At 47.1% G+C, this 16,898-nt stretch overlaps 1 protein-coding gene across 4 annotated transcripts in view; it reads right to left on the reverse strand.

Annotated features, from left to right (window-relative positions):
* GRAP2 (GRB2 related adaptor protein 2) overlaps positions 1-16,898 on the reverse strand; it is an 86,025-nt gene that overhangs the window by 13,618 nt on the left and 55,509 nt on the right. For 3 of the 4 annotated variants that reach the window (XM_023559903.2, XM_064283497.1, XM_010599316.3), the window contains 3 exons: positions 12,741-12,832; positions 4,635-4,726; positions 363-482 (listed from right to left, as the gene is read on the reverse strand). In XM_023559903.2, coding sequence (XP_023415671.1) covers positions 363-482; positions 4,635-4,726; positions 12,741-12,818 — 290 coding nt within the window. In that variant the 5' untranslated portion in view covers positions 12,819-12,832. Of the gene's footprint in view, positions 1-362; positions 483-2,176; positions 2,265-4,634; positions 4,727-12,740; positions 12,833-16,898 lie in introns of those variants that run through there. The other variant, XM_064283499.1, reaches the window with a different exon arrangement.

Here is a 16,898-nt window from a genome sequence, read left to right on the forward strand (position 1 = left end):
TGGGAATTCTTTTCTCCTCTGTTCCCTCCTTCTTGCCACAAATGCTCATTGACCAGCTACTGCATGCAAAGCACTGTCAAAGGTACAAAGATGAACTCAGTAAAAATCCTGCCCTTCCAGAAGGACCGGGGCTAGAGGGAAAGGGGATGAGTGTAAACAATGTGAACACAAACCAGTGTACTGAGGGGTCATGTACAAGTGTCAAGGGAAGGAAATACATCATAGTTGACAAGATGCCTGGCCCCCTTGGCCTCCCGAGTTTCTGGTTAATTGGTCGCATTCGAGTAGTCACCTCATGGTTTTAGTCATCTGGGCAGCTACAGAGTGAGAAGGGTCAGCCCGGGGTCAGGAACAGCCTGTACCTGACGGAGATGGAGAAGTCTCCTGGGGAGCTCTGGCTGGCGCGGATGATGAAGAAACCAACCTCCTTGCCCATGAGTAGGTTCTCTGCCTGGTGTCGGGAGAGGCCTTCGTGAAACCATCTGTCAGGTGGGATGAAAGGAGAGGGACTTGGTGAGATGTGGGAGTGATTTAAGAAGAAGAAGAACAACAACAATAACAACAAAAACCCAAACCAGCTGCGTGGAGTCGATTCTAGCTCATGTTGACCCCATGTGCGTCAGAGTAGGACTGTGCTCCACAGGGTTTTCCATGGCTGGTTTTTGGGAAGCAGGTCATCAGGCCTGTCTTCCGAGGAGCCTCTGGGTGGACTCAAACTTTCAAACTTTTGGTTATTAGTTGAGAGCTTAACCATTTGCGCTACCCATAACCCTGTATGAGTGGAATGGTGGTTGTTGGATGCTGTCGAGGTGATTTCGACCCAAGCCACCCCATGTGACAGAGTGGAACAGCCGTATTTGGTTTCCTAGGCAGTAATCTTACGGAAGCAGACTGCCACATCTTCTTCCAGCTGAGCAGCTGGTGGGTTGGAACCACTGGCCTTTTGGTTAGCAGCTGAGGGCTTATCCATTGTGCCCCCAGGGCTCCTTGTATGAGTTATAGCATAAGGGAAATGGAGGAAAGATGACCCAAAGGGAGACGGCTAGGGACTCTGTTCAGAGGAGAGATGAGGGACAGAAGGGGGTCAGGTGACTTTGAAAGCAAGCAAATCCTCTAGGCAGGCTCCAGGCAAGTGAGTGTTCCATTGTTCACTCTCTGTTCCCTCCTCCAGGAGAAGTCTCTCTCAGGCCTGGAACGCTGGAATCATGGAAATGTGCCACTGAACCAAAATGGGACAGTGTGGGAGTGACTCATTGCCGGAAGCAGCCGCCTGCTGGCAGCTGTGTGAGGGATGTGTGCTTGAAAAGAACCGCAGAGAGGAAAGGGCTGCCTAGGGTGGGGGGCCACCGGCCGGAGCTGGGCAGCTTCCTCCCAGGCTGAGACCTCAGCTGGCTGAGACTTCCTGGGGAATTAGGAAAGGGTACAGCCCAGGGCATAGTGTGCTCAGCCAAGGCTGCACGGTCCCCAGGAGCCCCGAACTTGCACTTGAAAATGAGCGTGGCCGGCAGCAGCCAAGAAGGGCCCTGGGTGACACAAATGGTTTGCTCTCAGCTACCAACTGAAAGGTTGGAGGCTTGAACTGACCCAGCAGCACCACGGAAGAAAGACCTGGCGACCTGCTTCCATAAAGATTACAGCGTAGAAAACCCTATGGAGCACAGTTCTACTCTGTAACACACGGGGTCACCATGAGTCAGAATGGACTCGATGGCAATGGGCATTTTTTTTTTTTTTTAGCAGCAGCCAGAGAGCGGCGTCTATACAGCCTGCTCCTCGGCCCTCCCAAAAATCCAGGCTGAAATCTTTACTGGGGAAACTTGGCTCTTTCAGGAGTGGAGTCAGGGTGGCAGCCCCTGCAAGCATTAATACAGATGGCATGGCAGGTATGAGAGAGGCCAATCACTTACCCAGGGGTGAGGCAAACAGTGGCCCCTCCCAGCCACAGAACCATGAAACGAGCATTTGCAACCCCTCAGCTGACTAAGGTGGACTGTCACATGGCTTCGGGGCAGCTGCCCTAATTGCTGCCACTGGAAGCCCACTATGGGCACCCCTTTAAGGCGAACGCCCAGCAGGCCACTGCTTTGGATTCTTTTGTGGGCAATTCCTGGTGCTTTCTAGAATTCAGAAACCTGAAATTGAGACAGGTGGCAGGAGGGATATACTTATTCCAGACCTGGGACTTCAAGAGGTTGGTTGTGCTCCAAGGGGCTGGAAGAAGGGGTGTCTGGTGGTCGCCTGCCGAGAGATCCTTCCAGACTATTTGCCACACAACCCTGCAGTGTGACCAAAGTGACCGCCCCGTCATTGCCTTATGGAGGAAATGTGATGGGGGTGGGGAGAGGCACAGAAGGGCTGGACAGCGGCGTATCTCATAGGCAATATTTTGGAAAATACAGCAGGCAGTTGGGGGGTATTTAGAAAATACATTTGTCCTCCAACTGGAATTTGATGAGTGACTTCTTTCAAGACTTGCGGAGATTTCCACACGCTACATGTTAGATACAAGTGTCCAGGGTTTGAATATTACATGTCTTTCAAAAGCTATTCATTCATTCAACAGCTATTTATTGAACATCAAATCTTATGGAGTGCGACATATTATTCTGAAGCTTGCTTGCTTTGGACACGTCGTCAGAAGGGATCAGTGCTCCAGGAAGACATCATGTTTAGTCAAGTAGAGGGCCAGTGAGGGCGTGGGACCGGGCAATGTTCTGTTGCACAGAAGGTTACCGTGAATCGGAGTCAACTCAAAGGCAGCTAACAACAACATCTGCTGTGTGCTGAGCCCTCTGGTAGGCACCAGGGATGTGGCGGTGAGCAGAACAGACAAGAATCCCCACCCTCATGGAACTTACATTCTAGTGGGAAGAGACGGATAATAAACAACCAAACACTTAAAATATGTAGTAAGTCAGATGGTGACAGGTGCTGTGGAGAAAATGAAAATGAAGAGGAAGGACAAGGAATGAAGGGTGGGGGGAGGAATTTAAAATATGGTAATTGGGAAGGCCTTGAAAAAGAGGAAGACCCTCAACAAGATGGATTGACACAGTGGCTGCAACAATGGGCTCAAGCATAACAACGATTGTGAGGATGGCGCAGGACCAGGCAGTGTTTCGTTCTGTTGTGCATAGGGTCGCTATGAGTCGACAGCACCTAATAACAACAACAAAGAAGACTGGGGAGATGAAAAGGAACCAACAAAAGAAACAGATGAGGAGCAGCCAGGGTGGTGGGAGGAGAACCAGGAGAGAGGGTGTCCCAGAGGCCAAATGAAGAAAGTGTGTCAACAGTTAGGAAGAGATCCTCCAGGTGAAATCATGATGACGTGATGGCTGAGAACTGACCTCTGGACTTGTAGTTCTCCATGACCTTGACAAGAAATGTTCTGGTGGAGCCGTGGAGGTTCAAGAGAGAATGGGAAGAGACAGGATGGATACAGGAGTGCAAACAATTCTTTTGAGGAGATGGGATGGTGGCCGGAAGCGGGTATGGGACCAGGAATTTTCTTTTTCTTGTTTTTTTGTAAGATGGGAGAAATTGCAACATATCTGTTTGCTGATGGGAATGACCCAGCCGAGAGGGGGAGAAAGTAGATGCAAGAGAGAGAGGAGAGAATTTCTGCTAGGAGCACAGACAGCTTGTTCAAACAGCCGCAGGAGGGGCGGAGTGTCTGAGCACAGTTGCAGGAGGTGGGTGGATGCAGGAGGTGGGGGGAGTGGGGAATAGGGGAGTTTCTCTTTTGGTAGCTTCCATTGTCCCAGTGAACCTGGAAGCAAGGCCATCAGCTGAGAGTGAGGAGGAGATGGAGGTTTGGAGAGCAAAGACAAGGTAGGAACTGGTCATCTAGAAGAGTAGCAGAGCAAACAGGCAGGATTGCCAGGCAGCCTCCAGGACCCACTCAAGGTCAGTGGTCAGTACAGATCAAGGTCATTACTGGCTCACAAAGAATAGTTGCTGCACCGAATGGGAAACACCAATACCACTTTGGTTTTCTAACAAACCTTTACTCTTTCTCTAGATACAGGCTCTGAGATGAGATCAGATTTCTATCTAACCCTTGTGGTCAATTCTTGAGACAAACAAGACCCAATCTCAATTTTTCATTTCCTCTTTAGCAAGGGAATTTCCCCTTTCCCCACTCTGACTTCTCTCATCTGTAAGCAGAGTGAGTCTACGGTAGGCAAGGAGTGTCCACACGCACGATTAAGAGCCAAGTGGTGCTTGGGATCCCTGGTTAGGATGCAAGTTAGAGTTGGGGGATAACAGGGGAAGGCCTTGAAGTGGCTTTCGAAGTGGGGGTGACCAACAGTTCCCCCACTGGAATTCTTGGGGAAACCCTGTGATTGCAATCATTATAGATTATTTTAGTGCACAAACTTATTTTATAAAAATTTTAAAATAGGCAATGCCCACACATGGTATACAATTCAAAAGAGAATACAGAGAAATCTAAGTCCAGCCTCCCCACGCCCTCCCCCCCCCCCCCCGCCCCAGCCTTCAGCTGCATGGCCTCCTCAGGCAACCCTTTTTGACAGTATCTTGTGTAGGCATTGATAATTTTAGCAACTACCAAAAAAGTAAGGGAGTGTGTGTGGGTAGGCCCATCTCAGCAGGCTGGAAATACTTACTCAGGAAATTGGATATCTATAAAATTCTTGGGCACGTATCCTTCTTGGCTTCCAAGCTCCGCTTTGAACCACTCCTCTTGGTTACTTAAGATCTGTTTGGAAGAGAATGAAGGACAAAGACACTCCAGGGAGGGCACCGCAAAGCAAGGGAAAAGAGCTGCAGGGCAAAGTGTGCGCCTTTGGGTTTGGATTTAGAGAAAAATCAGCTAAAGGAACTTAAAAGGCTGCTGTAGGATTTACCCCAGGCCCAGTGGGGGAGCAGCGGGTTTATCTTTGGAGTTTGGCTTCTCTTGACCCCAAGCTATTTCTGTCCACTTGTACCAGTTGCTCATGGCTTGGCCTTCCAGACTCAGCACTCAGGGATTTCCCTGAATCCCTTTCTCCTTCTACTTTGGAAATGCATTTGTCCCAGATCTCAGCGCCTCAGGGTCCTCATCTGGGCAAATGGCGGGAAGGCAAGAGTGCTTTCTCTGGGGTCTTTCCTTCTCTGCCATGTAACTAGGAAACTTTGAAAATTTAATTTATTATTATTATTATTTTTTAAACAAGCAGATTAAAACTTAAACATCCAGGTGGGAGCTGGCTTTGAAGACTCTTGCTGTTCACATTCTGTGTGTTTCACAAATAGTTTGGACATAAGTCAAGACACTTGGAGGTGCCTTTTCTAATCTTGCTTTTGGAGTCAGATTACAAGCAAACCAAGAAATTCTGTGTTGTTATTGTATGGAGCTACTTTGACTGTGACCCCGAGTGTTGTCACCTACCTTGATGGCTCATATTACTCACCAGACATGGCTCTATGTAGCTTCTGGTTAGTTCAGGAAATGAGATTCACCATTAAAAGACAAGTATTTGCCATTCCCACCCCCCAACCTGGAGAATGTTTCCAAAGTATGTGCCATAGACTTGAACGATAACTCTAAATGAGGAAGGCAGAGCAAAAAGATAGAAAGAACCTTGATGAGGTCATTGAGACGCTGAATTAACCACCCCAGGAGACATCCTCCTTCTGGACGTTGTATGTGAAAGAATACATCTTCCTTATTGTTTAAGTCATTTTTGATTTGATAATGGGGAAAGCTGAAGATGGGCAAGAAAGATTACCTGAAGGAGAGGCCATCTGGGTTGAATTGCCCAGACAATGCAAGGAGTTGCTCAGGCTAAGTCAGATGGCAAAGAGAGGCTATAAGAGAGCGTAGTGCATTCTGGGCACCATATGCTTCAAGATGGCTGGAGTTTGGACCAGGAATCCAGAGTAGAGAGGCTAAGTTAGAGGCACAGGACCTCGTGACCCATGTTGAAAAGTTTGGATTTTATCTTGAAATATATGGGAAACCATTAAAGGATTTTTAAGCAGGGAAATAACATGGTAAGTATTAGACTTAAGAAAGAGCACTGTATCAGAGCATGAAGATGGATTGGAAGGGCAAAGTCGGGGGAGAAATGGTAGGAAGAAGAGTGTAGCCACCCAGGTAAGAGATGACAGGGGGTGGGCTAAGAATAGGTGAGGACATATTTTACAGGAACTGGTTTGGTGGTTTGCTGGTAGAATTCTCGCCTTCCATATGGGAGACCCAGGTTCTATTCCCGGCCAATGCACCACAAGCAGAGCCATCACTTGTCTGTCAGTGAGGCTTGTGTGTTGCTATGGTGCTGAACAGGTTTTTCAGCAGAGCTTCCAGACTAGGACAGATATGGAAGAAAGACCTGGTAATCTACTTTTGAAAAACCAGCCAATGAAAATGCTATGGATCACAACAGACTGAGCCCATGATGCGTGGGGTTGCTGTGAGTCAGGGGTTGACTCAACTCGAAGCAGCTAACAACACAGGCGGTAAAATGGGCAGGATTTGGTGCTTGTTCATGGGAGTTAAGGGAGAAGGGGAATTCTGGGATGACTCTGGATTTATGGCTTGAGAGACTGAGTAGGTAGTGATACCGTTTACTAAAATAGAAAATTCTGGAAGAGGAACAGGTCTGAAAGAAACCTTGGGGCCTTCAGATTACTTGTAGGTGAATTTGAGTTGCCTGTGGAATTGTCTAAGAAGAAATGCCCAGTGTGTGGCTAGACTCAGGAGAGAGGCCTGACTGGATCTTGAGATCTGGGAATCATCCAAACGTAGGGGGAGTCGAAGTCATGGGTTTCATAGTTTTCTCTCTGCTAGAGAAGGGGTGGGAAGAGAATTGAACAGAGGGAAGTAATCGAGACCCATTGCCATCGAGTCATTTCTGACTGATAGCAACCTAATAGGACAGAGTAGAACTGCCCCATTGGATTTCCAAGTCTGTAATCTTTATGGAAGCAGACTCCCACATCTTTCTCTCTTGGTGTGGCTGGTAGGTTTGAACTGCTGACCTTTCAGTTGGCAGTTGGAGAAGGAATGAGGACCTATTTCGAATATCACTCCCAAGTTGGAAGAACGGGGACAGAGCTATGAGTTTGGAACCAGAAGACCTGCTTTCTAGCTTGGCTCTGTCACTACCTGTGTGACCTTGAGCAAGTGAATTAACCATCTGGAAAATGGGAATAATAATAACTTAGCACCCCACAGAGCTGAGCTAAGGATCAAACGAGCCCTGGTACATGAAAGTTCTTCAGAAAGTGTCTACTCTTTTTTATATAATTCTGTAGAATGTGATATTCTTATGACGGAGGACTCCAGCTCTGAAGGACAGGGAAAGTTTTATAAGTTCTTTCAAGTATTTTATGTGTATGTTTTGGATTTAATCATTTGTTCTGAAGAAATAAAAGTGTGTCCCATATTTGAGTTCTAGAATTACTGAGAACAGAAAACTTTATAGTTTCCAACATCAAATGTGACTGTTGGTATCACTGAGGGCATGTGGGTACGTGTTTGCTGGGGCGGAGGGGGAAGCAGAAAATCTAGGTCAAAAGAAGAACTAGGAAAGATAGCACCGGGGCCTTGTATTCACGTAAAGAACGTAAGAACATTTCACTCCGTGCCATCTCTCCTGAGTTTACGGCCTTGAAATTCCTTTCTCCCATCACATGGGGATGGGGTGTTTGGCCAGGGCAGATGTCATATATAATGGTGAGTAGGGATGAGGCAGAGGCGGGCATTTGGAAATTGGCTCATTGGGGTACCACTACACTTTGTCTTTAGTTTTCTGACCTGAAATCAGCTATAATTTTAGTAATCATGGCTCCCACCCATCAACCTGCTCTAGCAACTGAAAGATTATCCCGGAAGGCCGACCATTTCCCTCTACCACCTGGTGCTTGGCCTGCATCTGAAATTATGTTTCCAGAGACCTGAATTTATAGGCTTTTTATGGCATATAGAATGCAAGGTTTTTTAAAAATCGCATTTTCTGCAGAGAAAACTCCTTGGGGGGAGTTGGTTTCCTCCTGCCGTTGCTGGCCCAGGGCCCCACACTTCCTGTTCTTCTCATCTCGCCATCTATTCAGTCCCTCCTATCTCTGTGTGCATGTGTGTATCGTGTAAACCCGAGGAAAGAGTTCAGCTTAAACAAATGAAGTTTTGCACTTCAGTTTACTGTGCCTTAATTCTTATAATGTTGATTAAGAGAATGATTTTCTGGGTTACATGGCCTGAGAATAAGTTAAACGTGGGAAGGGAAGGGCAAGCTGTACAGTTGGAAGAATTTTCAAATTGGATGGAATTATAGCGCTTAGAGGCAGAGCAGAAATCTGAAGTATTGAAGGATCTAATTATGTAGGATTAACTCTTAGTGCTTTTAGGGTGCTCTTTTAGTAGGAAGAAAGGGGGACAGGCTAGATGCATTATGGGAACAGAGAGAAAGGGACTGGGCCAAGAGACATTTTTCAGAACAACTGGCAAATTCAAATGGGCAATGTAAGTCACGTTCTCAACGGTAATTGCAGGTACGAGATTTGTAACATAAATACGAAAAATCCTATTCATGACTTTTCATATGTTTCCTTCACAGGAGTTTGCTATCCAGTTCACCATCTTGTTTCCCTTTCCCTGCAATCAGCGCCTAGTGAGCATCTGCTGTTTGCACGTAGGTGCTGGGAATATAGAGATGAATAAGTTGGTGCCTTGGCCCTGGGGTGCTCACAGTCTGAAGGGGGAGTGGGTGGCTGGTGAGCTAGTAGACATTTTTTGCACTTTCTGATGAAATTTCTGTTTAATCTTTAGCCCAACAGGAGAGAGTAGCATCCCGGAGGTGAACTGCTGAGGTAGTCAAGAGCTGGCTTTGAAAACAATTGTGAGGATCCTGGGGCATGTTACCCATCTCTGGAGGGGAGGGACAGATATCCAGTCTGTACACAGGGAACCAGAGGCAGAGATGCTAGCCACCATGATACAGACATTCTAGGAGGCTCAGCCCACAAGCCCCTCTCCATTTTTCTCTGTACTGCTACAGCTGCAATGGACAGAATTTGACAAGAAGGAGGACTTTGGCTTACTGGTGGAATTCTAAATGAGCACGCAGAAATGCAATTTAACAATTCAGGAAATAGGAACTGAACACCAACTTTGGGCCACGAGTTGTATTAAACGCTGGCAAGATACAAAGATGAGGCCAGCATGACTCTGCCCCTAAGGAGCTGACAGACAAGTGGAGCAATCAGTCATTCATTCATTCCTCAAATATTAGGGAGGGTCAACCTTGTGCCAAGTTACTGTTCTAAACGCTGAGGCAGACACGATCCCTGCCCTTAACAGAGCTGTGGCTCCTGGAATAGCCGATATGTAAATGAACAATTAGGATCCCTGGGGTAAAGGCAGCAGTGGGAGATGGATGGACAGGATGCGCAGGAGCACGGAGCCGCAGAGCGCCCATAAATAACTGTCAGATGAGGCAAGATCATAAGTGCCCTGAATGAAGTGTCTGTGAAACGCTGTGGAAGAGCTGACGAGGGAGTGATTAATTTTGTTGGGGTGGTAGGAAGTCGGAGAGAGGATCAGTGAAGGTTTCATGGCTGACGTGGTAAAAATATGTGTGTGCAGGAGAAGGACATTGTCAGTACAGGGAAGAGGCTGGGAAAGGATAGTGTATATATCACAGTGTGACCTGGGGGCATTAGGTACGCAAGGGGAGGGGTGTGTGTACGTGCGTGCACATGCACGTGTACCTGTGCGTGCTGGGTTGGAGCCAGATGGTTTAGATTTCAAGCAGTTGGTAATGGGGACCCAATAATTGCTTTTGAGCAAAGGAAGTGATGTGATCAGATTTGTCTTCTAGAAAGATCCCTCTGGGGCTAGTTCGTAGAATGATTGACAGAAGAAGAGACAGGAAGCAATGAGGTCAGTCAAGGGCTGTGGCGGTAGTCTGAACCGTCAGAGGCAGCAGGAATGGATAATACTGATAATATGGCAACTGTGATTGACTACCCACTTTGGGCCAGGACAATTACCTCTAGTCCTTCCCGTAAGCCTGCAAGATAGATTCTACCTCCATGTTTAGAGGGAGACACTGAAGCTCAAAGATGGGCAAGTGACTAGTCCGTGGCCTCACAACTACTAAGCAGGGATTCAGATTCAGATCTATCTGGCTCCAAAGTTCTCTCTCTTTTTTACAGCACAACACTGCTTTCTAGTGAAGAAGGGACACACACACACACACACACACATACACACGCACATAATTGTTGTTGTTGGGTGCTGTCCAGTTGATTTTTGACTTATAGTGACTCCATATGACAGAGCTGAACTGCCCGATAGGATTTTCTAGGCTGTAATATTTATGGGAACAGATTGCCAGGTCTTTCTCCCACAGAGCCTCTGGGTGGGTTCGAACCACCAATCTTTATACAAATATTGAAGAAGAATATTCACAGCAGAGTATAGCGCTTAGGAGAAAGGCTCTGTAGTCAGACAGAACTCCATCTGGGTCCTGGCTCAGTCACGTTCTAGCGGTGTGGCCTTGGACAAGTGATTTAACCCCTTAGCCTCAGTTTTGTAGAATGGAGGAAAAAATAGTGCCTACCTCATAGGTTTGCCGAGAAGATGAAATAATGCCTGCAAAACGCTTGTAACTGACACAGCAGACACTTAGGAGATGTTAGTTATTAATCACTAGGATTTGGCAGGGGAGAAATTGAATGTAACTGAGGCTTCTAGCTTGGTGGCTGACCTATGGTAATACTGAGCACATGGATAAGGGAGCAGTTACAGTGGAAGTGGGGGAGTTGATTTTGATTCCGGACATTCTGAGTTAGAAGCTGGTATCCACATGGTGACATCCAGCAGATAGTTGGGAACGTGGGTCTGGAGTTCAAGAGAGGTCAGAGCTGGAGCAAGAATGGTATACTTGAAGGTCTTTGGCAGAGGTGAAAGTTAAAGCCAGAGAAGTGGATGAGGTGGCTCAGAGAGAGGGCAAAATTGGAAAAACAAGGGTAGTACCTTCAGGGAAGCTTATATTTTAGGATAAAGAAAAGAAGAGAGGCATTCCAAAATGAGACCTCGGTGTTCTCAGGAAGGGAGAAAGAGAACAAGAGAGTGTAGTGCCACTGAAGCAAGGGAGAAAAGGCTTCGAGGAGAGGGACAATCAATAATGTCAAATTCGACAGGATGAAGACTGAACCCGTTGCGTTGAGTCACAGTGACTCTGAAGACTAAGGGGTCAGAAGACTAAGGGGTCATTCTATTTCACATTAAGGAGATAACTGGTGAACTTGAAGAGAGCGTGGGACAAAAAGGCAGATTCTAGAGGGCTGTGGGGATGAATGGGGAGTGAGGAGGTGAATGTCCCCAGTGTAGATAATTCTTCCCATTTATTGGCAGAGAAGGAGAGAAAAGAAGTTAGGAGCTGGAGTGGGAACCAGAGTTGAACAAACTTTTTTTCTTTTTCTGGGGAATAGAGAAAACTTAAGCAAGATAATAGGTTCTATTTGCAATGGAAGATAAAGAGTGGGATTGGTCCCAGCCTCTTTTGAGCAGAAGATGCTCTAGAGAGGTTGATAATCACATGGTCACAGATCCACAGAGAAGGAAGAGACTTGCCAGCTTGTGACCATTCCCTCTGTGACCTTGGTAAGATCCCAAAGCAGTGAAAGCCACCTTTCCCTCAGCCATCAGCAACCCAACCAATATTTTGACATTGAAGGCAAACTCTTTGCAACCCCATTACTAAATTTTGCAAGTTGACAAGCCTAAATACCGGGGGTATTCAAATTCCCAAACAAGCCATTCTACAAGGTCTGTGCACCATGGACCCTTTTTGAGTCACCCTGTCACATGCCAAGAAGGCTCTTTCTACACCAAGTGCGATTCTTGGTGGCAAGACCTGGGTGGCCTCAGTGCCCCGGGGCAGTCTGAAAAGGCCTAGTTGGGCTGCCGAGATGAGGGATCAGGATATCCATGGGTGCTCTGAAGCTGGGTAGGGGTGCATTGGTATCGCATACTCACTAATGGGCTCTTGAAGGGCTTTTGCTCTTTTGCAAAACACAAGGGTTAAGATGCAGAGCTTGTAAGTGTGGGGCACGAAATGTGGGAGAAGTCCAAGTCTTCTCCAGCTCAACAAGGAGCCCACGTGTGCATGGCCTTTGTTGAGCCACCTCTCCTCCAGCTGTCTTTCCCAGGCTTCTCCACCTACACCCTCTACTAGTAAGTTCCAGCTATGCTGAACCTCGCCATGCTCCTTAAATTCAGTGTGAACTTTCACATCTCTGAGCTTTAGCTCATGTTGTTGCTTCTGTCTGGATAACCTCCCATTGTCCTGTCTGGTGAATTCATCCATAAACCTCCACTCATCTTCATTGCATTCCCTGACACTGACATTGCTACACATTCAAGGGGAATCACACTTTCCTTCACCTGTGCTCCCCGGGTGCTTAGATAAGAGCACCTACTACAGCCCTTTGGATGATGCTGCTTCCTCCTCCAGACCACAAGCATCCCGAGATAAGGATGGTGGCTTATTTGTATTTCTGCCACCGTTGCAGTACCATCACCCAGCCTGGTGTGTGGCACACAGATGCTCGCTCCCAAGGAGCCCTTCTGATGGAGGTGAACCTCCATGGTACCCAGTGCTGTTGAAAAGGAACTGTGTGTAGTTCCTAAAAGACAAAGATGTGGATTGCTAGATTAACTCAGTGGCCAGACTCGAGTCATGGAAACTCCCTATCGCTCCCCTGGGCCTTACATCACCTACCTTCAGAACATCTCCAGTGTGAAAGCTCAGTTCATCCTCACCGGAGGCTGTGAAATCAAACTTGGCGACGGCTTCCATGTTGTAACGTGAAGCTGGAAGAGAAAGAATGTGGTCATTGTGCCTGTCCACCAGGAGCAGAGCAGCGGAGAAGGTGGTGAGGCTCAGCAGTCGTAGCAGTTCACAGGGAAGTGGTCAGATGTCTCCGCTGGAGAGGGGGACACAGACGCACAGTGAGAGCTTCGGTTTCCAGGAGGAGCTACCAGAGACTGCAGGATCTGGTTCCAGGGCTCATTCTCAGAATGCCCAGATGCCGGCACAGGAAATGCAGGCCAGGGACAGCCTTTCCCCTCTGTTTTCAACTCCCTGTGTCTACCCTGGCCTGTCCCTGTTTCTGGGGCATCTGTTTCCAGTTGATAAGGAGGGAAGACCTGCTATCAACTCTAACTTGCGGCCCGAGGGTCTGGAAAGACTGTTCTGTAAACACTGTCCCGAGGCTGTCCCTTGGCAGCTCAATTAGACAGATGCCATTTTCTCTTTTACATCTGAATCATTTAAGAGAATTAGACAGTATTGGCCAGCAGGGAACTGAGTGTCCTTCTGCCAGGCTTGACAGTAGAACTCGCTCTAGTCTTAGAGCTGGGAGTCTCGATGGGTCAGATTCCTTATGTTTATTGTTTTAGTGAAGCCAAGGACCTTTTGGGAAATTGTATTTTAATAGTTCTGAATTGAATGAAAATACTGGGCCCTGCTACTAATCCATGGGAGTGTGTAAAGAGAAATCAGTCAGCTTATATCCTACAGTTGGTATGAAAAATCGTTGTTTTTTTAGGAGACACTAGGGATGTAATGGTAGCTCCTGGTGGTGCAAATGGTTAAACACATGGCTGCTAACTGAAAGGTTGGGGTTCGAGTCCATCCAGAGACATTTCAGAAGAAAGGCCTGGCGATCTACTTCCAAAAAATATCAGCACTGAAAATCCCATGGAGCATAGTTCTCCTCTGACACACACAGGGTCTCCAGCAGCGGGGTCAACTCCATGGCAACCGGAAACTGGGGGATGTAATAGAAAGAGAGCTGGGTCGAGGCCTGGCTTTGTCACTGAATAGCTGTGTGACCTTGGGCAAGTAATTAAGTCCCTTGGAGTTTCAGTTTCCTCATTTATGAAACGCGGATCATGATATTCAACTAATAAGGTTGTGAGATTAAATTAAATAATCAATGTGAAGCATTATATCGTACAAAGTTAAGCATAATGTATGTTTTAAAAATCATTTGAATGGCCACATTTTCCCCCAGCAAAGGTAGCCTGGCCCAAAGCAGCCCATGTTTTCTTCTGATCTCTTGCATCTCCTAAAAAACATTTCTCATTGAAATTGGATGCTTATTCTCCGTGACCATCAAATCCTTAGACTCTCTGCTAAGACAGCTTACTGTCAGGACACAGTCTTGAGCGCTGTTGTCTGGCATTTCCATTTTCCCAAATTTGCTTAAGACCCAAACCCTTTAGGTTAGTTTAAGAGTAACCCTCAAACCTATTAGACTTTCAGTCGCCAATAAACTGGGACCACAATTGTCCTCGCAGTAGGAATTTCTGCCCAAGTAGACACGGTTTGGGTAAATTAGGATGGTGGCAGTGTGTGGGAGGGTGTGGGGTACGGAGGTCAGAGGATTAAAGCCGACTGCAGTAGCTGCGAGAGGGAGGGCCACGTTTCTCTGATTTTCCACATTTGCTTGACCTTCCAAAGGTAATTTGTAGAGATGAACATTACCAATTGCAAAGATAGATATGAAGGAAAAAAAAAAAAAAATCAGGAGCCAAAGTAAAATGTCAGAGTTAAACTCTCTGAGCCTGGATTTATTTCCAAATAAAAGAAAGACACTTTTTGTACACTTTCTTCAAGATCTGTCCATCTAAGGCGAATTCAAATTGTTGTGCCCTAGAATGACCCACTCAACAGAAAGGAGTATTCTCCCCCCTTTGTTATTGCTAAATGCCTGTGCTGACTTGATTCACCCCATTACTTTCACATGCAAAGCTGACCCTAATTAAGGCCTTGCCTCCAGTTTGAAGGGAGACATTGTGTCTGTGGGTCACCCTCATGGCATCAACAGCAGACAATGGTCACCTCAAGAGATCAAGTGTCAGGTGAATGGTCCTGAAAACCAAGATCCCATTTCTATGCAAATTTACCTTAATAAGCGTGACAGCGACAAGGGGGAGGGCGAATGCTAAACATATCAGAAAGTTGCACAAATGACAGATGAAAAAAATGTTGACAGAATGTGCCGGCTGTGACCTTGAGCCCGGGACTGTCTTCCTGACATTACATATGACTCAGATCAGGCTTGGACACTTGGCCCAGGCTGGTTCTAAGTCAACTTGCTCCTGAAGAGTGGCGCTTTTCGTTGTGTGTTCCCCAGGAGGCAGGCAGTGTGGCAAAGCTGATACAGATCCCCAGCTCAGAATATTAATCCTGGCTCAAAACCCAATTAAACGTGCCCACTCTTCATAAAACCACTCTGAAAAAAAAAAAACTTTTGCTGTCATTCCATTTCCATTTGTGAAGTGAAAATCCGTTCAGAGGTTTGGAAGGAGGGAGAGGTTCAGGGTGGTGGTGGGGTGGGATACTCTGTGAGCAAATCACAGGGCTTCGCAAATTCTTCCTTCGGATAACCCTTAATAGCAGAGAATGGGAAATGCGCCACCCCCCTTTCTGTTTGATCATTAAAAAAAAACAACAACAACCAAACCCACTGCCGTCGAGTCTGTTCCCACTCATAGTGACCCTACAGGACGGAGTAGAACTGCCCCAGAGTTTCCAAGGAACGCCTGGCGGATTCAAACTGCCGACTTCTTGGGTAGCAGCTGTAGCACTTAACCACTACGCCACCAGGGTTTGATCATAAAAAGGCACGGGAATTTATATCTCATTTCACTGGTATCCGTTAGCTTTCATTTTGGAAAGTTTTCGGTTACCACCGGGGAAAAAGAAAACCAAATCACTACCCAACCAAATTAGTCGATTTAGAATTTGTGGTTGTTAGCTGCCAGAGTGGGCCCCCGACTCATGGTGACCTCACGTGCAATGAGATCGGAGGGTTGTGACCCAGAGAATTTTTACTGGCTGATTTTCGGAAGTAGATGGCCAGGCCTTTCTTCCCAGTTCCTCTTAGTCTGGAAGCTCCGCGGAAGTCTGCTCAGTAACATAGCAGCACGAAGCCTCCACTGACAGATGGGTGGTGGCTGCCCCTGAGGTGCACTGGCTGGGAATGGAACGCAGGTCTCAGGCATGGAAGGTGAGAATTCTACCACTGAACCACCCACTGCCCCCAGAATATGCAGTATTTAGCCAATCTATACCTGCAAAAGAAAAAAAAAATTTTTTTTTTTTTTTTTATACCTGCCACCACTACGTACTGCATCTGGGAAACAAACAAACATCATGGAGATCACCAGGTAGCAACAACTCCCAGTGAGAAGGAAGAAGAGGAATAGAGTGAGAGAGGGTGCAGTAGCACCAGTCGTGCCACCGAGCCTCCTGGATGAGGTTTGCAGTTTCAGCGCTTCTGACCTCAGGGGGGAGATGAAGAGAGAGACACCTCTTCAGAGAGCCTAACAGATGGATGAAATGTGCTTCCCTGCCAGCGCTCAGCTTTAGTAATGGCTGAAATGCTAAAAAAACGTGCCATAAATTGTGAGAAGCAACACCGTCCAGCGGCAGCCAAGCCCTCCCTCCCCCGCATCAGCCTTCCCCTGCCGACAATGCCATTTACCCAGGAACCCGCCTCATCGCTGTGCCTGCGGCCCCTGACCTGAGCTCTGCTTCCCACCGAGCCCTCTGCCTCTCCCTCGCTTCCCCCCTTGAAGAATCCCACTGGATCTCCCTTAGCAGCCCGGCCACATAGACTTGCCTCACCAGAGGGCAACACCACACAGGTCTTCCTGAAGAATGATTTTTCTCTGCTCTTGCATTTCTATGTAAGCTTCTTCCACCACCAAAAGGCCTGAAAAATATTCGGACTATATACAGGGAATGCTTATCTCCTTCTAAAATAGAGCCACCGCGGGGGATGAAAACAAAGCCACGAGACAACTTTTGAAAATAACCACCATCTGAAAGCCAGACTAAGTGGATTTGCTCAGAAACATGTAGTTA

The sequence above is a fragment of the Loxodonta africana genome, chromosome 4 (assembly GCF_030014295.1).
Source record: "Loxodonta africana isolate mLoxAfr1 chromosome 4, mLoxAfr1.hap2, whole genome shotgun sequence".
NCBI classification, from domain to species: domain Eukaryota; kingdom Metazoa; phylum Chordata; class Mammalia; order Proboscidea; family Elephantidae; genus Loxodonta; species Loxodonta africana.